Source organism: Gavialis gangeticus, unplaced genomic scaffold (genome assembly GCF_001723915.1).
Source record: "Gavialis gangeticus isolate Ggan-Ray unplaced genomic scaffold, GavGan_comp1, whole genome shotgun sequence".
NCBI classification, from domain to species: Eukaryota; Metazoa; Chordata; order Crocodylia; family Gavialidae; genus Gavialis; species Gavialis gangeticus.
The window spans coordinates 21,081,387-21,106,519 of record NW_017729006.1 but is presented as its reverse complement, the minus strand read 5'-3'; the positions used below and the strand labels follow the sequence as shown (position 1 = coordinate 21,106,519).

The following is a 25,133-nucleotide window of genomic DNA, read 5'->3' as shown; positions in this document are numbered from 1 at the left end:
GGAGCCGTGTGCCACTCAGGACTGACCAGCGCAGGTAGGGGAAAGTGCAGCTGAGCTCCTGCTGCTCTGGCTGGGCTCATCCTGCCCTGACAGGCACATGGCTACTCCTCTTCCCACACGCAATGTGTCAGCAATGTCAGGATGACGCGGTGAGTGTGGGAACCTTGTCCCTTCCCCAGCCCTTCAGCAGCCATTAGGAAGCTGCTGAGGGGCTGGGGGAGGGACAAAGGGTGGGAACAAAAGTAAACAGTGTTTGCTTTCATTTCCCATCACAGCACCTCGGGCCTCAGAAAATGCCTTGGCGGGCCACATGTTGGGTAAGCCTGATGTATTGTGTGCTGCAGGGCACTTTTCTCTGTATAAATAAATATTTTTTTCTTTCTCTTATGTCACATGAGAGTTCTTAATGAGTAGCTTTTACCGTACTTTACAAATTAAAAGGAAGATAACTCTTTATGCTTGAAAGCTGTTTCTTCTGGATTTCTTTTGAATGACCTTTTTAAGGTTTAGTTTTTTAACAGTATACTTCATATATATCCTTCATATGTAATACTCCCGGTTTTATGCTTCCTTCTTCCATGGCCAGTGGGAATTTCTCAGAATTCAAAATTCTGAAACTTAAAACTATTTCACCACTGGATGGCATGTCTCTCCCTGATGAGGGTGTTTAGTCTAGGACACATGTATTTTCCAGTTGTGATTCACAGTGTAATCCACCTTATAGAATTATATTTCTTTTCTCTTAGCTTCTGAATATAACCTAAAAACAACATGAATTGCATATAAACTGAAGCAGTGTCAAAGCATGTTCCAGAATGTGCCCTGATTGCAACAACTCTTTTGTCAGTTTAATTTCAGTCCTGTTGCTTCATTTCCATAGCTTTGCTGATGATGAATTTCAAGTGTGACAATTCAAATAGCATTATTTAATTAGCTGCTTTTTCCCCACTTAGTACAGCTTCAGATTCAAAACTGACAAATTTAAGAGATCGTAGGCTCTACTTGCCTCTCTCTGTTATTTCCTTTTTATTAGTTGAAGAGAACTCCCCAATACTTGTTACTTAATTAACAATGTTTTGTTTTAAAGGGACTTGTTCTAGAAAAAATACCACGTTATCTGCCAGGTTTAGCCATTTAAAAATCTGTTTAAAGCCCTAAGTTATACTTTCTGAGCAGAATCCAACAGATTGTGCATCTGTTACATAGTAAACACTGTAGAGCAGTGGTTTTCAGCCTGTGATTCGTGGACCCCTGGGGTCTGTAGACTGTTTAAGGGGTCCATGAAAGGTGATGATCAGTCGAAAGTATGTCAATACCCACACTTACAATTCAAAGGGGTTCACACCTCCATTTGAAATTTCCAAAGGGATCTGTATGTACATTTGAAATGTTTAGAGGTCTGCAAAAAAAATCTGGATACATCTTTCCACTCTCTCACACTCGCACACTTCTCTCCAATTGAACTTGTAAATATGTAATGCTTTTAAACTGTAGGTACCGGTTTTTCTTCTGATATGTCTTTATTTTGCTGTCCTTTTTTTCATAAACTTTCCCATAAATTTCTTCTTTGAAGTTTCATGTTAAGTAGCAGAATTTCTGCAGAACTGGAACCATTGTGCGTCAGTAACATAAAAGCCCCAAAATTAAATTTCCGCTAATTGTTGAGTTTACTGCAGTAACAATTTACTCTGAAAGAGTAAATAATTTTTGCTTTTAGGGTTTTAAGTTTTTGCATCTTTGGGGAGCATATGGGGGGTCTCAGATGCCATCTTATGACTTTACATATACTAGAATGAGGACAATAACTTTTCTAAAGTTAGTTAATAAGTACATGCATTGGATGTACAGTTTCTGCAGTGTTTAATATTAATGTAGTTTCCTTAATGAATGTTTTATCAGTCTGTTGCCTGCATCTTTATTCTAACACACTAAGTTTTCCTTGTTTCTTTGCCTGCTCTTTGAACAAAGAGGATACTTCTGACAAGATGGATGGTAAGAATTTGTTTTGTCTGTCCTCCTCTAAACCTATTAAAACGTCTTTGAGTTTGCATTTCATGTAAAGTTTATGTGCATACTTATACTACTCTATTAACTAATGAAGTCTCTCAAAATTCTTTGTGAACCCTCCTGTATCATAATCTTGAAGTCTTAATGTACGTCTGTTTTGTATTATTACTGCAGTTGTCAATGTCTTATATGTGTTGTCCAGCTGCAAAAGAAACTTCATGCATATTGACACATCAGAGTACAAATAGATTTTATCTTCTTTCAGTCAGCTGGAACATCAGCAATTTTGAACTGTTTGTTTTTAGAGTTTTGTATTTGTTACATTTAAAAGTTTATGTACAGTGTGCTCCATCATGTTTCATGGTTTCCTCTGTACAGCCAGCATAGTCAGATTTTATTTTCCCCAGGAAAGACTTTCATTTAAAAAAAACAGTGGAGGAGAAGGCACTTATTTAAAAAATATTTTAAGGGCATTTATTTTTAAAGTTAGGATTGTTTTATTTAAAGAATATTTCATCAGAGTCTGTGTTTTGAAATAGTCCTATTTAACTTCTCAACTTGCTAGGATATTGTAGCAAATATACAATACCCTATGTAAACCTTCTCCTAGTTGGATTCTTAAAAGTATTGTTGAATGTTCTGAGCTTTATAGTCTTCCAAAAATGTATAGATTTTTGTAGCCAACTTGGTTTTAGCACTTATTGTTATAGCTATGTATTGTATACTGTTTTAGTTGTTTGCTTAATGTATGTATCACTAATGGAAAAAGCCTTGAGAGAAGCTGCATCCTTATTGTAGTTGCTACTCTCCTGAAACTATAAGAGCAGAGGTTGTCATTTGCCCAAAGGTGTTACAAGGGGCCATATTGTAAAGAAGCCAAAGCACCAACTCAGCAGTAGAAAATTCTAAGTCTGATTTATTTGCAGAGAACTCTTTGTGGTTTAGTGAACATTTAATATTTTATGCTACATACATTGCTACAATATCCTAGCATGTTGAGGAAAAATTAGGAACTGCCAGCAAGAAAGTAGATTATATTCCCCTTTACCCATAAATTAGTGAATAATACACAAATCGGACACAAGAGGAGAGAAGGTCTCTAAAATACTAGCATCTCAAGCCATATCAAAATTCTTTATAACCTTTACAGTAAATTGCACTTTGCAGCAATAACAAATATAGAATGTGGTGTCTGCTAATGTCAGTTCAAATCCCTTAATGTTGGGGAGGAGTCTCATTTAAAATAGCATTGTAGCTAGTGAGGAAAGAATATATAGACTCCTACAAAATCAAATTTGCTTATGTTGCAGCTGATAGGAGTTCTTTGTATATAATATTACAACAGTTTTACCCTTGACTCCTGTGGTCAGGTTGCCTTTTTATCACTGCGCTCACCTTGGAATTTAAGACAAGTAGAGAATTCAGAAAGATTTTTTTTTAAATTACCAACCAATTGGGGGAGGATTTTAAAAACCTGTCACTACCTGAATATATTCGCCCATAATTAGACCTTTGTTTCAAAGATGCTAGGGGCAAAAGGGTACATGGACATCTTCCATCTCTCTCCACTCTTTGGATTATACATTTATCCCATGCTTCATCACAGTAGCAGATGTACTCAGATTCAGCAGTCTCATTTAATTGTAGCTTGTGCTCTAAGGAAAGCTGTCTAGTTTTTCAAAGTTTTAAGCAAAAATTTATCTTGCATAAGTCCTTTCACCTCCTCACCTGCAGCATCTTCCCTCAGATTATCTCTACCCACTATTTAAAGCACTATCTGTATTACTTGCTTCAGTCTAGAGGTTGTTTTGAAACTCCTTGGAGAAGTGTTTAATTTGTGTGCACCTGTTATCTCTTTCTCAGGAGTAGCTTTCAGTAGGACATTTGATTTGAGGTCTTTGAAACAAATCTAGATGTGCTATTTTTAGATCAGTCTCACTCTCATATGAATGATGAGAACTTTTCTTCTTATTTTGTTATGCAGTGCTTTTCAAAGAAAGTTTGGCATCACATATTGTATTCCAGTAATTTGGTACCAAGCAGTCTTTGACATACTGTTTTAGTTTAATGGTGGAGTTGCAACATGAGAGCAGGGTTTTAGACTCCTTGTATAATATGCTTAGTTTCCTTAAGGATCATAGGAACAGTCTGAAAAAAGGAATTGAATCAAAAAGTAATAGTACTGTTTGGAATATCATTATTTTGTTATTTTTTCTGTTTAGGAACAGCTTCTGAAGATGGTAAGAAAATAAATCTTTTGTTAGATTAGCAAATACTTTCATCTTCATGCCTTCATCAATACAAACTAAATGATAGAAGTAGAACTATGTCATTGGGGTGCTTTGGGTTCATCTTGTTAGTTTATGCACCTAAGAATAATAATAAGTTATTGTTGTAGTATTTTTTGTAACTCTGCTGAATTAATATTTTAGTTCTCAAGTAGTCACCTGCAACAAAAATGTCATTGCCTAACATTTTTAGAGTAAGATGGGAGTTTTATATTGGAATCATAAATATTTTTTAAAAACTTTCATCCCCTGCTAGAATGTGCCCTGATGTGGGAAGCAGGTGCTACCATCAATCATCTATTTGAAATTTGAAAATCTATTTACATTGCATTGTTAAAATGCTTCCAGACTAGCACCAGACAATAGATGCATAGTCTCTAAATGAATAATCAGTATGTTTGTGTCAAAATGCAAACATATTTTTTTTTGTGTTAATGAAAATTTAATTGGGCTTTGAGCAGTAATTTAGCAACATAACCAAATGGTGGCACTCTATATTCCTGCATTCACTGGGTCAAATTCTGAGTACAATTACATGTCCTGCATCCTCATTAAAATCAGTAAGAAACATTGACATATCATGGGCATAACCAAGGGTAGAGTTTGACCCAGTCTAACTGGTGATGCTAATTCATTGTTTACTAATACCCAAGTGAATAACCTCCTTTATCCTGACTCTCTTCTCATAGACAATCTTCTATGGACTTTTCCTGTACTTGGATGAATAATGTATACTTGACTGGTCTCAGTTCTTCTGTGGAAAGCCTAATGGGGCTCAAACCTAGATACAATTAATCTGTGTTTCTAAAACTTTTGGGTCAAGTATTAATCCTGTGTTTCTACAAAACTTCAAAATTGGGCACACTCTTCAGTTGGTTTAGCTGTTAAACTCAGTAGTCAGTTCACAAGCAGTTTCCTTTCACAACCTTCATACCAAGCTTACTGAGCATTTTTACATGTGCTCCTGATGCGGCACCGGGCACTTTTAATTAGCCATGTTAATTAAAAACGCCTGTGCGTCACATGCATCGGTGGTGCATCCCAGTGCTGAGAAAATGGTGGTGGTGCACTTTGAAATAAAGCATATCGAACATTATTTTAGTTCAAAGCACACCACCACCATTTTCTCAGTGTGGAAATGCGCTGTGCAGCTGATGCACGTGATGCACAAGGCTGCCAGATCGTGTCAATTTGTGTTCCAGCAGACTCGATTAATTGAGTCTGCTCGGATGCGCTGGATTTCCAGCATGTCGGAGCAGGCTCCCCATACATGTGTAAGTGCCCGCTGTTTCTTCTTTTTGTTTTTGTGTTTGTGCTAGAAGGTTGTTTTGGGGCATAAGTACAGAACTCCAGCTATTCCTTTATTAACAGTAATTTGATTTATGGGTTAAGCATTGAACTGGAATACTCCCTTCTTGGTAATTTAAGTGTAGCCTCTGAACATTTTGGGGAACACAGGTGGAAAAGCAGGGGTGGTTCACTCTCCTTAGAGATGAATTGTGTTTTCATTCACCCACACACTTCCCATGTAACCTCAGAAAAGCTTTAAATCCACCTGCAAGTTAGCTTCTCCATCTGCAGAGGAGTGTAGAATTTCTGTACTTCACATTGATGATGAGGTGTCCATAATCTTTAAGATGAGCTCTCATTTAATTTTACAAAGATAAGAAATTTTGCTTAAGAGATTAGCTTTATCTTCCTATAGTAGAGAGGTTCTTCACAGGTTCAAACTACTTTAAAAATCCTGGGAAGTGCTACACAAGTGTAAAGCATTATTTTAGGTCCACATCCATGACTATATCATAATAATGTTTTGAGGGAAATTACATTTCAGATGTCTGAATCAAAGCAGTGTTGCTCTGTGTTGTTAAGAAAGCAAGGTTGGTTTTGTAAACTATAGGATGGAAAAATGGAAATTAGAAGTATTATGATTGTTAATTGAGTAATTATGAGTAGAATATGATATTTTAAAATTTATGTGCACCTCAAGTATTATAAAATATTTTTATTCTATAACCTTTCCTTTTGGGAAAATTGAATTTACATCATTTAACATTTTAAAATGACAACTTAATTTTAAATTTCATTTTTCTTACTGAGGCACATACTATGAAAAGAAAGCCTTTACACTTCTAACTGATAACATGCTGTTAAAATGAAAAAGTATAATAGATTTGTACACGTATGTTGGTTTGGATTATTTATCTTCATGTTGTTCTTTAATTTTCAGTGATAGTCATTTCTTACAATATTCGTAAGTCCTATGTCAGTTTTTCGTTCTCTTTCTGACAATAAGATATGTAATGTAATGTTACTTTTACTTCGTAGGGCGTGTACGGACAAAGCTTTCAACACCCTCTGTTGGTATTGGAAACTCAAAAACAGATTCCAGAGGACGCAGTAGAACAAAAGTGGTCTCTCAGTCGCAGCGTACGTATTCTTCATTTATCAGTTATATTTAGAAAAAGTTAGGCCAGATGCTTAAGTGCACATTCATTGGCCAATGGCTATGGTCAAAGTTACTTAAAACAGTAAGCAACATACTGAGTTGTTGTTCTGTGCCTTAGGTTCGTCATCGCCAGACAAAAATGAAGGTATTTTTTTCAGTGTTTTGGGTCAGTAGTATTTGCATGTTTTTGAAATATTTTCTAATTTGTGTTGTCTTTCTTTGGGCAAAATGTTAGGGCCAGGTCATTGCTATTTAAATCAGCATAAAAGGAATGCAATCTGCCACTAAATCAAATCTGTAGTTGTAACCAACAGTTTCATCCTCTTCCATTCCCACTTCCACCCGTTGTCCATTTCCCAAACATCTTGATGTACTAGGTACTTATAATACTTACGTTTGATCAGTGGGAAATGTGGTAGGGAATGGTGTAACTTTCTACTCTAAGGATACCTGAAAAACTTATTTCTTTAGCACTTAAAAACTTGTGGGTTGTTTTTTGGGGATGGTGTCTGTTTTGTTTGCTTCTTAGGTAAGTGTATTCTAAGGGTACAGTTCAGACATTGTTTACCTTCCTTTTTCAACTTAAGGTAGACAAACACAGTTAATGCTGCCTTTACTTAATTTTTTTTGCAAAAATTAAAAAAAATTTTCATTGTCTTCGTTTCTGTTTATTTAATTTCTATCAGCAACTCAGTATAACATACTCATGTATTCAGCATTAGTATTTTGTATTTCAAAGCTGACATGATAAAAAAAATAATATCAAAACCATTTAAAAAGATATTATTAGTCTGTTAGAACCTTTAGATTTACTGGTCCTTTTCATTTACAGACTAATTTGGTTCACTGAGGAATTTTGGGGGACCTTTATTTTTGTCTTGCTACAAAATTAGCTTAGTTTTAGTACTGAGGTGATTAATCTATTATGTATAATCTGCTATGCAGGTGATTTCCACTGTATCTTAAAGAGTGTCTTTAAATTGTGAAATGACAATGCAGTTGCAAGGTTTGAAAACTCTGATGGGTTATGGAGTCAGTTACCTGTAATTTTTTAATTATCTTTTCTTTATTTTAAAATCCACATACTGCCCAACATGAATTTTTGTTGTAGAATTTTTTTTACATATATTCATAATTTGGGGCCTGATGATCCAACATACCCTTATATACCATGTCCACACAAGCGTGGATGTTCGTTTCCCTGGGGAAACAATGATACTTTGTGCTGCTGCTACTTGTCCTTGGGGGAATGGTAATGCCATGCACCCTCTGGCACGGCAAGTTACCCCAGGTGGGGTAAGGGTGGCTGGCCCAGCACTAGGCTGGTCTCAGCAGCTTCACCTGGGGGCCTCTTAGTGGCAATCCTGCTGCAGCCAGGCTCTGGTTTTGGGCAGCGCACGCTGCCCCTCTGTGAGCTGCTCTGCTTTTTTTTTTTTTTTAGCAGGTTTTTTTGACCCCGGAGGGAAAAAAACCCTGTGCTGCTATCTTGCAGCACAGAGAATAGCTGAATGTGTTGTATGTGGCACTGCAGGCATGTCTACAGTGCCACCTACCGCATGGCTTTGCTTATCTGGATTTGGCCATACATGGCTAATTTATGTGTGGTTGCCATATACTGTTAAGAAACCTTTTTTCTCAGGAGCATATGATCAGTATACAAACTATGTTTCTAAAGCTTGCAACTTCAGCTTAAAATTAGTGAGGTATAAGGAATATGATATTCCCATTATCTCACAAATCATTTGTTAAAGGAGAATAATATGTTCAAGTAGGAAAAAAAGCTAAAGGTCTTTAGTCAATACTGTACCTCTTTTAATGGGAGAAGGAAGGAAAAGGGGTGGGGAATTATATTTTTCTAACTGCACATCCACCATGTACAAGAAGAAAGTACACCATTCATCTATTAATAATAATCTATTCAGGATCTTATTTTCCAAGAGATAATATCAAGTCAAATGGTCCAGAATTGATAAAGTTTGTAAAATCAAGTTTTTACAGAATCTGAAGACCAACAGAAATGTTTTATATAACCATTGTAATAAAAAGTTGATCAAGTAATCTTTCCTCTAAAATGTTGCAAGCCCAATACTGTGTTTACATGAAGATCTTCTAAATGACATTGACTAATTATTGTCCAAGATAAAAATCATGCAAACAGTAAATAGCTAGCAATGGAGTAAAATATACTAAGATTTTTGGTTTAAGATGAAATTCACAATGAAAAGTAGAAAGGGAATATTTAAATCCCTTCCAGGTCTTTATTTAATATATGTATGTGGAAAACACATTTAATAATTTGTTGATTTTAAAAGCACTCAGGATTTAAAGACGAAAAAACCCAGTTTCTGTCTCAGCTAAAAATTGTTTTTTGAAGTGTTCAGAGCAATTAAAAAAAATACTGTATTTAAAGTAATCTTAAATATGGAGATACAAAGTGCAGCCATTATAGTCTTGTGTAATGGCAGGTTAAAACAGCCCTGGCAGAATTAAAACGATGCATTTGGGATTGAAAGGCTTCTATACCTCAACCCAAATAATATTGCACCTCCTGCTGTGCCAGATGTGTGTAGCCAAAGGTACAATGTTTTCAGCAGGAAATAATATTTCTCTAATCCCAGTTGCACCACTGCTGAGCCCATCTGATCCTTGCCTGATGTGCAGGGGCAGCCCTGTCTCTCACCCAGGATTGTCAGGGCCAGGTCTGACAATCATCTTGGTTGTTGGCCCAGTACTGGGACAGCCTAGCTATATGCATGGCTTTTGGCACTGGGACCCCAGGATCAGTGAGCCTCTCTCCCATACCAGGGTCTCTGTGGCCCAGTAGGTGTAAAAGTGTGGGTTCAGCCTGGCTCCCTGCAACCCAGCATTTTAAAGTGCCTGCAGGGCAAGGCAAGAGAGGCTACTGGGCTCAGGGTTTGCCAGGACCCGTGGCTCCTCTCCTCCCAGGGAACCTTGCAACTTGCTGTCCCACTAGGCACTTTTTTGGCATTGGAACAAGGGCTGTCTTGGTCCTGATGCTGCCCCCTGTCCCCATACTAATCATGACAATCAGCTGATTGTTAGCATCAGCATGTGGATGCTTCACTTTCAGTTTATGCTGCCATACAAACAAGCTATGAAGATGTTCCACATTTTGTGCAGCCATATCTTTGCAGCTGTTTTGCCACTTTCTAGTGTTATACATCAGCTGACTATGTGGCACTGTTACTATTTATGGTGCAATTAACACATTGCACCATAACTGAAGTATGCCCCAGGGGTTGTTCTTATAGTCCGTATTTATTACCTGAATTTCTGAATACTTCCCCAGGGACTGAATTAAACTTATTTTAATGCCTAAAACTAAATATCACTAACTCAGTTCAAAATCAACTTCCTACTCTTTATGTTGAGATAGGAAAGGTCTTTGGAAATATTTTAGGATCTCTAAGGACTTTAGGGCAACTTTTAAGAAATTTATGCCTTTAATGAGAAATTACCCCTAAAAATGCTCTTGTGAAATCATTAGTGAAATATAAATGTAGGCTTTAAAATTTCATTTTACTAGTAAATTTAGGGTAGTTTGCAAATTAATTGGATTTCTCTATGGTTTGGGGTCTTCAGGAATGAGTTGGATGCCATCCCTTGATTTGCCTCTGAAATAAGTGGATGATTTTATATGAGGTTGTCTGAAAAAATAAACATGCCCTTTTAGACTTACCATCCTCCTCCCACCCGGAATTGAATCCTTCAGCACAGATTCTTATCTGCTGGTCTCTGGAGTGGGAAGAATACCAGTTCCAAGGTCACGTAAATGGAGAATAAATAGAGCAAATAAAGTACTAGGACTAGGACTTCTTGTATTCTTGACATTTTGGGATATAATTTTTCCAAAATTTGAATTAAAATAGAAATTACTGAAGTGTAACCGTGTATTAAAAGTTCCAGATTTGTGTTAAGAGACTGTTTTACAGTGGGTTTCATGGTAGATTTAGATTCACATTTCATACACGTTACTGTAGTATATGGTTACTTCAGTACCACCCTCATTGTAAAAAAGATAACAAAACAAAGAACTTCCCCTCCCCAGCAACCTGCAAGAACAACCTAAAAAGCTGCGCATAATGTACAGAAAACATCTGTGTATTACAAGTTTTTAGACCCAAAGCTATTGTGCAAATTTAGAGGTAGGACAATGCTTACTTAATATGCACTTCACATTTCAAGGTCAGGTTATTTGACTAATACTTGCAAGTTATGCTGGCTTCATGAAATATATTGTTTTAAGGAGACTGAAAACCCTTTCCTTTTACTTGTCCTCACACATTCATTTGTAAATAGGCAGTAGAATTTAAATTCCTTTATCTTGGCCTATACTATAATGATTTCATTATGCGTAGAAAAAAAACATGCTGTGCTTGCATTCTTTTTGGCCCTGAAGTAATTCATTAAGGCCTGCATGATGTTGTTCAGCTTATGTCTTTTCAGAGAAAAAGAGAGAGTCTCTAGATGAAAACAAACATTCTTATTTTATGCTTCAGAAGAACTATGGTAGAGAGGAAAAAAGAAAGTTAACTAACACATTCAGTTAATATGAAACATTTTATAACTCAATTTATAATGTGTAAAAGTTTTGTTAGGTTGCAGATGTTTTCAGATAACCCTTCCCACCCCAGTTTTCCTTTGCTGTCTTTGTCAAAAAAATGTTTGTGGTCTTTTGTGAAAGTTTTCTTCAGCTATTACACTTTTAAAGCTTGTTTTTTGTTTTTTTTTATTGTTTTTGCAATCTACTATTCTTTGAAAGTATTCTGAAAGTTGAGTTAATGCTTAATTGAAATGTTATTGTCCTGTAATTATTGATTAGAAAGCTGGAGATTTGTAATTTGCTTGTGCAGCTTTGCTCCATCTGCTTTCTACATGAGACTCTGAGCTCAGTTCTTCAGCTGTGGAACCTACTAAATGCACTGCTTTAGCATAACCCTCTTGTGGCTTTTTTTCTCCTGTGTGAACTGACTAAAGCTTTCTTATTTCCATTTGCCATCCATTTTTAATCTGCTCTGCTCCCTCCCTCTTCATGGATTATAAATCCTTACCCTAATCCTGCCTTTACACTTGTTCAGGATCACAGTCTGCTAACCCCATCGGTGGTAAGACTCTACAGAATTTATGTGTGCATCGTTGTTTGATCATCTGTCTACATAGTACTCATAATAGGACCTATTCAGCAGAAATTTCAGCTCCCTTTCTGTGGTTCTACTCAATTAAATGTAACCCTTTTTTTTGAAAGGCAAAAAAACTACCACCTTTTGTATTTTTTTTGCCATCAGATCATCATTGATTCCTTATATCAAGAACTGCTGATGCTAGTATATGTAAGGTAGATAGTTCTAAAGGTAAGATTTAACCAAAATGTTCAAAGAGTTTACAGTAGACAATATTAGGTATTAGTCAGATATAATAATTCTCCAAGAGCACAGTAGGGTGACTATAAATATATTTTATATTGATCAAACCTATTTTCCCTGTTTAAAAGAGAGGTGGAGAAAAGATTTTCAGGCTTTACAAACTACTTAGGAATTTCTAATATGATTTTTTAAGTATGAAAACAAAAACCTCATATTCTCTCATCTCCTAAAGCCTCTACCACCAGAGAGAGAAAGGTATTCCATAAAAGTCAGGCCTTTCTAAATCAGTTGTAATGATGTGAATGATATCAAGAGACTTCTGCATAAACTCTTAATTCTTACAAAACAGTGTATAAAGCTAGAAGAGATTTCTACTGTTTAGCTCAATACAGATGCCATGTTCCATATGTCCATACCATGCAACATTGCATGTTTTATTTCTGCTGAATAGGCCAGTATTTAGAAAAGGGCATTTTCTAAATAATCATTTGTTCAATTCAAACAACGAATCGGATAGTAGATGCATGCATTGTTTTAGTCCCTCCTTACTTCCCCCATATTATCTTTCAGTTGTTTCTTGCTACCAAGCTTTAATCAGCTTGTGCTCTTGAAATGTGCCTGTGGACTTCATTTTCACAGTATCTGTCCCTTTCAGTTGCTGCTAATGGTGTTTACATTTTTGTAATATTATGAAACTTGCTTGTTGAGATATATTGCAGGGAAAGCTGATAAGCATCCTAACTAGCCTTATCCAGTTTCCCAGCTTCATTTAAAGAGTGAAAAATTACTGTAGACTTCAGTCAGTTAATTTTGGTTAAAATATTTCTTTGCTTTCTAATTAAGATTTTTTTCAGTCAGATTGTTTTCTGTAGTTGAAAACAGTAATTTATACTGGTTGTTGCTGTAAAACCATTTTAATTAGTGTATATAGAGGAGATGAACTGTTCAGCTTTAGTGTTTTAAAACCCAAGTTCTCTGCAGCTGGAACATCAGAGGAAGAGGTAATATAGGTAACTGACCAATTTCTTGCAGTGGGTGCAGCTGAAATCAAAGCTCAATTTACTAATAAATGTATAGTTTTGATTAATGAAAATCTGCTGAATGCTTAAACTTATTATAATCAGAGATGTTTTTCATGATGGTTCCAGAGGCTGGAAATTATAGTTCTGAAAGCTGTAGTTAAGTTTTTAGAGTAACTTTCATGGAAATAAATGTGAGTCTTTCATTTCTTTCTAGCGAGTGATGGATTAGCCTCCAAGAGAGTAGGACTTGAACATCTGGCACTCTGAACACATCATAGGGCTTCCTTAACATTTAAATGATGAACAAAACCTAGTTGCCTGGTGACATTTTTTGTGTTACAACTATTAGGGTGATTAATCCAGTGACATTACAAAGACCAATAGTTTATCTGTGTTTTTAGGTGCTAGTGGTTCATAATAGATCTATCTATGACCACATCAGTTTTGCATAATTTAAAAACTGAGCACAAAAATGTTCATATTGAGGAATAGTGGATCTTTTCACAAACACTTGAAAGAATATTTCTAGTGTGTGGCTTACTTTGTCGCAAATAGTGTAAGGATTTCAAAGTCTAACTGATATAATATACCTACACCTTGTGTAAAATGCTTCATTTTTGAGACTTGGTATTAATTTTACAGATATTTCTCAGATTTTACACTTTATTTTGTAAGTTTTTTCAAGTCACTTTTCCAAACCATTTCAAACAATCTACCACAGCCTTCCTACTGATTTTGATCATGTTTGCTTTCTCCCTTTTTAATCCTACTTTCTTTGAATTTGTTGCTTATGTTTTACTTATTTTGCCTTCAGCTGGTAGCCGATCTGGATCTCCTGGAAGAGTTTTGACGACAACCACACTCTCCACTATGAATACAGGGGTTCAGAGAGTGTTAGTCAATCCTGCAACAGCTCAGAAACGTAGCAAGATCCCACGAAGCCAAGGATGCAGTAGAGAAGCTAGTCCTTCTCGATTGTCAGTAGGTAAGAATTTCTTTGCAAATCATGTAACTTGAAGGATTTGGTTCCTACAGTTCATATTGTTACAGGTGGCGGGCAGGCTGGAACCTGTATAACGGCATTTCTAAAATGTGACTATTGGGCTTTACAGAACCAACTACCAAGGGAGGCCTCCAACTTACTGTATTTTACCTGAATACAGGATAACTTTAAATTTAAGAAGACCCTTCCCCCCAATAATTAGGTATTAGACATGGGCAATTTATAATTTTTTAGGTCTATAATCGAATTATTAGATCGGTATCTTAAATATGCCACCCTCACCACTGCAACAGGGAAAGTAATGGCAGGGAGGTGGTGAAATGACAAGTAGTCCTCCCCATGGCACCTGCCCCCTCTCCCCTGCCATTTGGACCCCCCACTTCTGCATGCTCCCTGCCACTACATACCCTCAGTCTCAGCTCCTGCTTTGGCCTGGGGCATGGAGCACATGATGCCTCTGTTCCCTGCCTGGTCATGTAGTAGTGGTTGGGTAGTGGCAGCTCTGGCTTTGGTCCTGGGGCCAGGGCCACCACCACCGCTGCTGCCCGGCTGGATGGGAACCCAAACCACCATGTGATGCATGCCCCAGCCAGGAGCAGGGCCTGAACCATGATGCCAGAGGCCCCGTTTGCACCTTACATTTTAAGACCTGATTAACCAGTTAACTGCACCTTCAGTGGCCACCTGGTCACGCATTCAGTCAATCAGTGGTGTGATAAAAAGAGGAATAAGCTTCAAAGTTATTCAACAAAATATGTAATAACTTTGTTGCTACTTGCTATCACACTGTTACTTGAATATGTGGCCAGTGTCCCCTGTTGCTGGGAGCCCTGTCAGCTGATTGGAGCTCCCAGCTAGGGGGTCCATGCACCCTCTTGCCTGGGAGATAGCAGCTCATGCTCCCCCTGTACCAGCAACAAGACATGATGGTAACTGATTCACCGTCCCACAATTACATCTCCTGCCAAGCACATGTGGATTGTGCATTAGATCCTATCACACCTTTACCTGCCTGTGTAGAGGAGCCGTCAGGGTAAGTGTTGCCCAGAGACTGGGCAGCAGCATTGTGGAGCAGGCAGGAGGAGGTAAGTGGGCTACAGCTTTGATTCTGAGCCCAGGTTGGGGCTGGAGCCAGAGCTCCAGTAGCCTGCCCCACTACTTTGTATTTGAATCCAACTCAAGGGGTTTTTGAACAGGGGGAAAAAATCAGATTCAAGTAAATATAGTAAATTACATTTTCAAATTTAAGCTGGGACAGTGAAGTCTGCTGCTGTCTCAACACACTGGCATATGCCTCTGTGCTTAGGCTTAAGCCAAGAAGGGAGAATGTGGGAGGAGCAAGTACAAAGCAGTATTGATCACACTTGACTCCCCTAGATAATTAAAAGCAATTGTAAGAAACAAATCTTCATGGCAGCTTGAAAATACTGAGAACAAGAAAGGAGATGTGACGTGAGCTTTCCTGACAATGTGTATAATTCTTACCAATGTGTATAATTTAGAGTTGAATGTTATGCTTCCTGCTTCCTCAGAGGGGTACTGCCTCATGCTTTAACTCAACTCTACCTGTTCTTTCTTGAAATGTCAGTAAATGTAACTGAGTTGCTCCTGGGTTTTTAGTATTTTTTTTTTTCCCCGTTAGCTCTAAACTGAATTCTCTCTCCCTTTTTCAGATAGATTGTTATCCTATACTCTGTTACAGAAGCCAACACATTTCGACAATAGAAAGAAAAAAATAGATGGAATTCACAAAAAGTTGTGAATTATTGTGAATTCATTTAGTTCTGAGTGAATTATTGAGAGAGCTTCTCATTAATGGATGTATTATGAGAGAATCTACCATCTTTTCTGAGCTTTTTTCAAGTGGTTTTAGAGTGATTGTGGAGAAGAAATACTTTTACTTTAGCTGGCTATATTTAATGCAGTTCATTAAGTACAAAAACAGAATGCAAGTAGGTGTGTAAAAAGAGGAGATTTCTATTCTTAGAAATGTCTTTTATCGTATTTATTGAAAAACACAATTACATTAAAACTGCAACTTTTCTTGTGTCTTCTCCTTTCTGTACTATTGTTTCTCTGTACCCTGAATCATACTAGCACGAGGCAGCCGCATTCCTCGACCTAGTGTGAGTCAGGGGTGCAGTCGGGAGGCCAGCCGTGAAAGTAGCAGGGACACGAGCCCTGTCCGCTCTTTTCCACCCCTTGGTAAGTACTCATAGCCCTTGTGCATGGCTACTTTGCCTTTCATTATCTGCACGTAATGAACCCATATCCTCATTTGGCTTATAGCAGGCAACTATTTTTCCCCTTCCTCGTGGCTCACTTTCCATTTACTTTGCTAGAAAAAAATCAATGTGCGAATGGTATGCACATTGAAAAAGTAAATGTCATTTTGATAGGAGTCTTTTCCTAAACATCCATGTGCCTGGGAAGATGCATGTTATGCAATTCCTAGTTTAAAAAGGTAGTTGTGCTCTCAAGTGTGATAGTAGAAGTAACCTTGGGAAATTACATGTTATTTCTCTTGATTTCATTGTTGGATACTTGCATATAGCTTAAAATGATTTTTCTTACTGTGACTCTGCATCCATTAGAGTCACAGAATCAGGTTACATTTTTTTTCTTGTTGCCTAGATCAGACAGGATCACTGGCTGGTTAGCACAAAAAATAGTATAGTTAGTAAGCAGTACTTTTAATAAACAAAAAGAAAGAGAATTCATCCCCTGTTCCTTTACTAATAAGTAGATAATTTCTTCTAAAATTTTTGCTAAAGATACATTATTTTTACTGTAGAGAGGAAATAAATCTCTTCAGTTAGATGCCAGTTTTACAGTCATTTTTCAAAATAGAATTGCACTGTTAAAGTTGTCTTTATTTTCTTTATATAATAAATGTTAGCAAACAGATAAGGGTCTTATTTATGAGGGTGATCCTAAATCCTGTTCTGAATTATACTTTTAATTCCTGAAATGGAAATATAGCATAAAGATTACAAGGTTAGGGGAAAGAAGAGGGGATTTAGGAATGTCTTCAGGTCTAAATGACCACCCTCACATCTTTTTCAAATCTACCGAAACAATGGCACAATGTTCAGGTATATAGTACTACAGTTATTAGGCTGGCATTCTGATTTTTTTTTTTAAAAGGGACAAACTGACATCCATTTACAGAAGCCAAGTGAAAGCACAGGGACAGTATAGTTGCTTTAAAAAATATCATTAACTTCAGATCTTAAATCATTTTAACATCATCTAGGTAATAAATATTAACTTCTATTATTCTTTTCTATGTGATTTTAAAATTACTAGCATTTTATGTAATAAACGTTCTAGAAAAAATATCTTAATTGGCTTTGGGCCTCTTCTGTAAGATAGAAAGTTAGCTCTTGAAGGTACTGTTTAAAAATAACCTAACTCCAAGAGGATGGTAACAATAGATAATGGGTTACTGGGGCACTGTTACTTGACATTTCTTTTTCCATTAACAGTTTTCAGCTTCTGCCAAATACTTTCTGTATGTTGAGATATTTGCTTCCATCAAGAATATAAATCTGGAGAGCCAGGATTTACGAGTTGTTTTTTTTTTGTTTTTTTGTTTTTTCCCTAAAGTGAATACTCCAGGATTTCTTGTCTTACAGTTTCTTAGTCTCAGTCTTCTCTAGTGTTTAACTTAGACCAGGCTTGTCCAAAATACGGCCCACGGACTGCCATGCGGCCCGCCAAGGCATTTTCTGTGGCTTGCAGTGCTGTGACGGGAAACGAAAGTAAACACTGTTTACTTTTGTTCCCACCCCTTGTCCCTCCCCCAGCCCCTCAGCAGCTTCCTAATGGCGGCTGAAGGGCTGGGGAAAGGACAAGGTTCCCACACACACCACATCAACTTGATGTTGCTGACGCGGTGCGTGTGGGAAGAGGAGCAGTCATGTGCCTCTCGGGACAGGATGAGCCCAGCTGGAGCAGCAGGGGCTCAGCTGCACTTCTGCCTACCTGCTCTGGTCAGTCCTGTGCGGCACACAGCTCCGCTGACACCTCTGCTGGCTGGTGCCGACCTGGGTGGGTCTGTCCCATTCAGAGCAGCATGCAGCCGAAGCCACGTTCCCACGTGCCCCTGGGGACAAGAGGAGCCCAGCTGGGTCACTACTGGCCAGCAGAAGCAGCAGCGGAGCTGTGTGCTACTCGGGACTGATGGGTGCAGGTAAGGGGAAAATGCAGCTGAGCCCCTGCCTCTCTGGCCAGGCTTGTCCCATCCCAAGTGTCACACAGCTCTGCTGTCGCTTCTGCTGGCCGGTGCAGACCCGGCCAGGCTCCTCCCATCCCCAGCAGCTCATGGGAAGCTGGCTTCAGCTGCATGCTGCTCCAGATGGGGCGGATCCAGCCGGGTCAGCACTGGCCAGGAAAAGTGGCATGCAGCTGAAGCTGGCTTCCCACATGCTACTGAGTACAGGAGAAGCCTGGCCGGGTCTGCACCGGCCAGCAGAAGTGGCGGCAGAACTGACCAGCGCAGGTAGGGGGAAAGTGCATTAAAAGGAATGGGATTTAGAGGACTCCAAATCTTTTATGACAACTTTGTAACATGCCTATCTACCCCTTTATGCAAATCTCAGCCATAGTTTGGAAGCTCAGCCAAAGAACATAAGAACTTCTGAACATAAGAGCATAAAAAGTGCCGTGCTTGGTCAGCCCCATGGTCCATCTAGCTCAGTATCCTGTCCCAAACAGCGGCAGAAGTGGATGCTATAGAAGGAGAGTTCTGAACTGGTTAGACCCATTTCATTGTCACTTCCTGCAAGTTCATTGGTGTCGAAGGTCACGTGACATCACTTCCTGATGTGATTCCACTTCCTGTGAGGTCTTTGAATATGACTCACTGGCCCACTGGGTGTTGATAAGTTCGTGATCCGGCCCCATGTTCAAAAAGGTTAGACACCCCTGAACTAGACTTACTGGGTAGAGTTTTTTTTATTTTCAAAGACATTTTTCTTGAACTAAATCCTAAATCATAGCAACACAAGTGAAACAGAACAGCAAAGCAAATTAGATATCAATACCTAGATTATTTTTATAACACCTTTGACAATTTTACATAAAACCTGCCTACATCCGTAGTCTATTAATAGTTCCCAACAAAGAATATTTTCTGTAGGTAATAGCCCAGGTTTTATATAAGCTATGTAGCTATAAAAACCTTTTGGTAATTCTACACTACAATGACACAAGTAGATGTTAATTATAACATAGTAGAGACAGCACATATTTTAACTTTAAATCTGTGAAGCAAGATTTATAAGCAAATGCAGTCAACTATTCCAGTATTTTTTGGATTGCTTTGTAATTTCCTTTAACCAGAAAGTACGTTGTTTTTTGTCCCTAAATTTTGACATTAATTTTTACTAACGTGAATTTTTAATAATTTGGTAAAATGGCAAATTTCCAATCATTAATGAGAGTGGGTCTGTTATAACACTGAGGACTCAAATTGCTCAAAAACTATGGAATATTACACATTTTACCAGTAGCATTGCCTTCCTTTGTGATCTTGGCCTATTTGGCTTACTGATTTAGAGTAGTTGTGTTGAAACAAGAGTATTACTTAATAGCATTCCTTGTTTTATGATGATCTCCTTGAGAGCCTAGTATGGGCAAATTGAAGAAGAATTCCCTATTTTTGTACTTGGACGTCTTGATAGTCCATGTTGTTGTGTTGCTTTTTGTGTTGTGTGCTACTGTTGAGTGTTTTCTACTCCCTATATCCCTGAACATTACTGCCTAATTATCTAATAGTGCATTCTCTGCCAAGTAAAGATTTCATAGTTCATCAATTCTATGCATAGTTATTTTGATGCAAATTATATTGGTTAAGCATTGCATAACAGAGTAGAAAATTTATAATTAAGAGACTTTTTTTGTTTCAATATGTTTAAGGACATGGCTTACCCGTAACGTTCAGTTATTGTCTTCCTCATATCAGGGTCAGTTGATTAAAACTGATCGTTTAAATTGCTTTCATCTTAATCAGGAGCAAGCACAAAAACTTGACATAAATAATTAATACAAATTTTCCTTTTTCCTTTTGTTTTTTGCTATGCAAAAATGCAGTATGTCAATGCACATTTATTTGAGCAGTTCTGTAATTTAGCCTACATTTATTTATTTTTTTCATTATGTTAGAAATTGGTGAATGACTTGTTCCTTGGGATTGATGGCAAATTACATTTGGATGAAAATTGAAATTATTTAAAATGCACAAAAATAGTATTTTAAGATCAGTTAAATGAAATTACATTAAATATGGTGTATACAGAAGGAAAAGAGTCAGTTTCTCAAACTAAGTTTTGCATTTAAAACTTCTTTATTGAACAAAAAAATACTAACTATAATTAGGGACCTAAGCAGTCACCATGAGCCAGACTTTCAAAGGTTTATAAGTGCCTAGGCAATTTTTCTACAACGCCTAGCAGTGAAGTTACTTGGCTTATATTCCTTTGAATAATTTTTAAATAATTAAAGTAAATTTAGACTTTGGCATAGGTTGTCTCAGTTTTAAATTCAATTTTTAAAAGGAAAAATATATTTGTATTTAAATCTGTTTTTCTTTTAATTAAAAATTCTGAACTAGAATATGATGATTTTAACTTGAATTGGCTGGCCTGCCAGGGGACATAGAATAGAGCTCAAGCTAGCTTAATTAGTCAGCTGCCAAATAATAACTGCAAAACAGTTGAGCTGCACAATCCCACACTAATTTGGGTATAGGTAAGTATAGTTGATTTAGCAGGGAAGATAGTCTAAGTATACTTTTTTTAGATTGCTCCTAGGGGAATTGTGCCTGTGCAGTTTTTTATATTGAGTTTAAAACTATGCTTGCTTTTATTCATCTTTAAGCATGGAATTAACTGCTTTCTCTGTGTATTTGAGGGGCTTCCCTGAACCTTTTTTCTTGGCTGTTAATGTTGTTTCATACAGTAATACTGCATCTGTTTGCTAAAACTGATTCTTCTTCTCAACTCTACAACTGTCACTGTACCTTGTCTCCATGGTAATAGGCAGGGTTTACATTATCCTGTTATTGCAGCTTCCAGACATCACTCCAGATCTACTGGTGCCCTCTACACCCCTGATGTTTATGGGGCTGCAGGTGAAGGATGAGTACACTTTTCTATCATCTGTGCAGTCATCCTGGATTTTTCCATTACAGTCCATTTTTTAAACTTACTGTTTTTGTTGTTACAAGTTTTGTGTTTTGAATAGTTGAAGTAGATGTGTATTTATTTAATTTCTCCCTCAACCCCAAGGTCATACCTTTTTCATCCACAGCATTCGGTTTAATTTTTTTCCCTTGCAGATGGACTTTTAGTTTTTCATCATTTGATATTAGTAGAACATGTTTTACATATGTTGTTTTCTCATTTAGCACTGTTGGTAGCTGTTGTTTTGTATTTGCTTTCTTTAGGGGGGAAAAACCCAAAATGAAGAAAAATGTTAATAACTAGGGTGTCCTTTAAGGAAAAAAGGGGAAAAAAGTATCTCTGCATTTATATCCCAGTGTATTTCAGTTCAACTTTTGTCTTTCCCTTCTCTCAATACAAATATTTTAAAGTATTCTATTTAGAATATCAAATATGAGTATCAAATATAAATATCAAATAACTACCCTGAAATCTTGAAAGAGATTTTGAAAGGAGAATAAAGCGCTTTCCAAACACTCGTCTTCTGTTTGGGTTTTTAATCATTTTCTGCTTGAGTGTTTAAAGCAACTACATTTTAATTTTGCATTTTTGCCATTTGTACTAATTTTTTGGTTTTTTCTTTATTTCTTACACCAGGTACAGGTTTTGGGATCAGCCAGTCAAGTAGATTGTCATCATCGGTTAGTGCTATGCGCGTGCTGAACACAGGTTCTGATGTGGAAGAAGCGGTTGCAGATGCATTGGTAAGGAATCTCCATTCGTATGAACAATAAAAGCATTGGTCAACTATGTGATTGGGCTTTTTTGTATGTTATATTTGCATTTCTGCATCCAGAAATACAGGTTGTTTAATCCTCTGAGTTCGTTAGTGAAGTGACTAGCACTCAGAATGAGTTGTATGGCTAAGCAGATTAATTGAGGTAGAATTTGCCTTCCCTGGTTACAGCCAGTGTACAAAACTGAAGTCCTGAAGCAGCAAATTAATATTGTATCCAGAAGACTAACTCGCTATATAAGTCTTCTATCTAGATTTTTAGGCCTTGTACCAGGGTTTCACTTTTTTATGCTTTGGCTAGATGTACAGTCCACTATTAAAGAAAATAAAAAAATAAAGGCAGTTGTTAAAAATTATGTTTATCTCTATTGTCATCATAACTCTGTAGAATAAAAAGTTGACCTGTGACTTTGAAACAAAATTGACTAAAGTTTTATTTCCAAGTGTTTATTAAATTACTGTTATGGCTTTAAAACTTAAAGAGAGTGCTTTGATCAAATCTGTCATGGCCAGTAGACAATATTTACCTTGTACGTTGGAACAGCCACAGGAAAAATAATACATGTAGTGGTCTCTTTGTAACTTTCTAGTGTCCAAATGTATTTTCTGTGTTATCAAAAGAATCATACTAATTGAACAACTATTGTAACAGTTTTCATGGAGTGAAAATAGTAGAGTAAGAATTTATTTACAAGAGCTGACCAGTAATGAGACTTTTATTTCATGGAAACAATCTTAAATTTTGAAAAATCTTTATGTTGTACACCAAGAAGGGGAAAGGCAGTTTGGAATCTTTAGTGAAACAGTTTCTTGGACAGAAGCAAGCATTTTTGGGGCAAGCAGGTGGAGAACAGGCCATCTAACTTCCCTAACAGTCCCAGCTCATGGTAGCTTACCATACAAGATGTTGGGGAAATGAAGATTTTTCTTCCTCCTGCAGATCAGGGGACTCTGGGAGCTGAGCTATTGCTAATTTAGGAATGTGGGAATTTGCTGATAAGTTTGAAGTCTAGAAACCTACCCAAGCTACCTGGTAGGTAGGGTGCTGAAGACCTGGCAGGGAATCAGGTAGACAGTATTCCACTGTTATTTAGTAAAAAAAAAATCAACGTGTTCCAATAGCACATCACAATGTTGATTCATGTTTTTTTCTGCTGGAAAAGGGATCCATCATCAGGTTTCTGATCAGCTCTACCATACTCTTTCTTCTGCATTTGACTCGAGTGTTTTGAAGGAATTCTCTTGATTTCATTTCTTTTTCTTTTTTTCTATTAAGACAAGTTTTATATGTCATTTTCTGTATTTTGTTAGACTACTTGCCATATTAGCAAATGAGCAAATTAAGAACTTTGATTAAGTGGAAATAATGAAATTAAGAGTCTGAAGTGGTCTACTACACAGCTGTCCAATTTCTTAAGTAGTCAGGGACTGCAGGCCACACTGGTTGTGGCCCCCCCCAACTGCACGTGCAGTGGGCTCCTGGGACCCCTACCATGCATAGTCTCCCTGATTCACGCAGAGCATGAACTCCCGCGCTTCTCTGGAGCAGTGCAAGCCTGTTCAGCCCCCACTGCATGAGCCCCTCTGCTGCTGCTGCCCAGCAGGCAAGCCAGATCTCCTCCCCATGCCTGTGTGACCCCATCCCCCTGCTACTGCCATGTAGGAACAGACTATATGTCCCACCCCACTCCCACCCCATCACTGTCCTGTGAGGTATCCCAGACCTCCAGCTGTACTGCTTTACACCAAAGACCCTGGCTGCCACCACAGCAACAGGAGCCCATGGGCTGCACATTTGCTCCCTGTGTTCTGGATGCAGCGTGCAGGCTGCGTGTCGGACAGCCCTTGTTTACCATATATTGTAAATCAGTCCTAAGTATATCAATTCGTATTTAAGGCATGAGGTACCAAATTATGCAAATGCTGTGTGGAGTTTATTTGCACAAGGATTAGACTGACAGATTCTTTGAAATACTTAAGCTTAAAATTTACAACCAAACCTCAGACGTTTAAATACTGTGGAATTTGATTTTTGACTTCTCAGAAGGAGAATTTTAATATGAAATTCCTTTCTGTTGATGGTCTGTTCATAAAGGCCATCAATAAAGTATCTCCTTGAACTATTTATCTTTACAGGTCACTTTACAAACTAAGCGTGTGGGAGACAGCCTAGAATATCATTGATGGAAATGACTGTTTTAGAGTAGTTGCGCCACAGTTTTTGAAAATTCTTTAAATTTGAGCTGGGATCAGGAAAGTGTTTCTTCCACTTCACAATTTCATCTATAAAACCCTGCCCAGCAGACCTGTTCAGAATAGTATAGCCAAGATTTCCCATCTTGCAGCCTTCACTCAAAAATAGTTCAGTACTTGGTTGATAAGAATTATTATTCACCTTGTCTGTGTGCACTTTGACAGGATGGTCTCAAGATGGGAATCAGATTTGGAATCGACTAGGCTTAAGCGTTTACTGCTCAATGAAGTTTTGCTTATTTCACAAAGAAACTCCTGGTTTTCTGCTTGTGATACCCGAGAGAAGATTGCAGTAATGAGGAATACTTATCCAACAATTGCAGAATTAAATTTCTGCATGTAACATCACCCACCATACCTTGCAGTGAAAGCCTTGAGCAACAAAGAGGAGTTCAGTAATTTCACTGGCCTTACGTTACTTCTGACATGAGGTTTCTCACTGAAGTGACTGATACCTTTCAGGAATATTCAGATGTTCCTGTTTTTTGCTTTCCCTCCCTTCCCCATTACATTTCCAAAATTGCCCAGCCGTGGTCATTTTGTTTTTATGACATAACATTTTAAAGAAAAGTATGCTTCTATGACTTCCCCTCCCTGTATTCACTTACATGCCTGATTGAGAACAAGTCTCCTGTTACTTATCCTGTTGCTGTTCTGTTTTTTAAAGACATCTCTTGAGATAGTGACTCTCTAAGAATGTAAACAGTACTGTCAATTAAAAGGGAAAAGTAATCACTTTATTTTTTTTTTTTTTTTTTTTTTTTT

At 37.5% G+C, this 25,133-nt stretch overlaps 1 protein-coding gene across 24 annotated transcripts in view; it reads left to right on the top strand.

Annotated features, from left to right (window-relative positions):
• Positions 1 to 25,133, top strand: part of CLASP2 (cytoplasmic linker associated protein 2) — a 276,414-nt gene that overhangs the window by 192,387 nt on the left and 58,894 nt on the right. For 9 of the 24 annotated variants that reach the window (XM_019508951.1, XM_019508946.1, XM_019508938.1 and 6 more), the window contains 9 exons: positions 1,969 to 1,992; positions 4,230 to 4,247; positions 6,624 to 6,725; positions 6,863 to 6,889; positions 11,844 to 11,870; positions 13,965 to 14,135; positions 16,251 to 16,358; positions 21,226 to 21,288; positions 21,977 to 22,083. In XM_019508951.1, coding sequence (XP_019364496.1) covers positions 1,969 to 1,992; positions 4,230 to 4,247; positions 6,624 to 6,725; positions 6,863 to 6,889; positions 11,844 to 11,870; positions 13,965 to 14,135; positions 16,251 to 16,358; positions 21,226 to 21,288; positions 21,977 to 22,083 — 647 coding nt within the window. The remainder of the gene's footprint in view (positions 1 to 1,968; positions 1,993 to 4,229; positions 4,248 to 6,623; positions 6,726 to 6,862; positions 6,890 to 11,843; positions 11,871 to 13,964; positions 14,136 to 16,250; positions 16,359 to 21,225; positions 21,289 to 21,976; positions 22,084 to 25,133) is intronic. The other 15 variants (XM_019508950.1, XM_019508948.1, XM_019508958.1 and 12 more) reach the window with 8 other exon arrangements.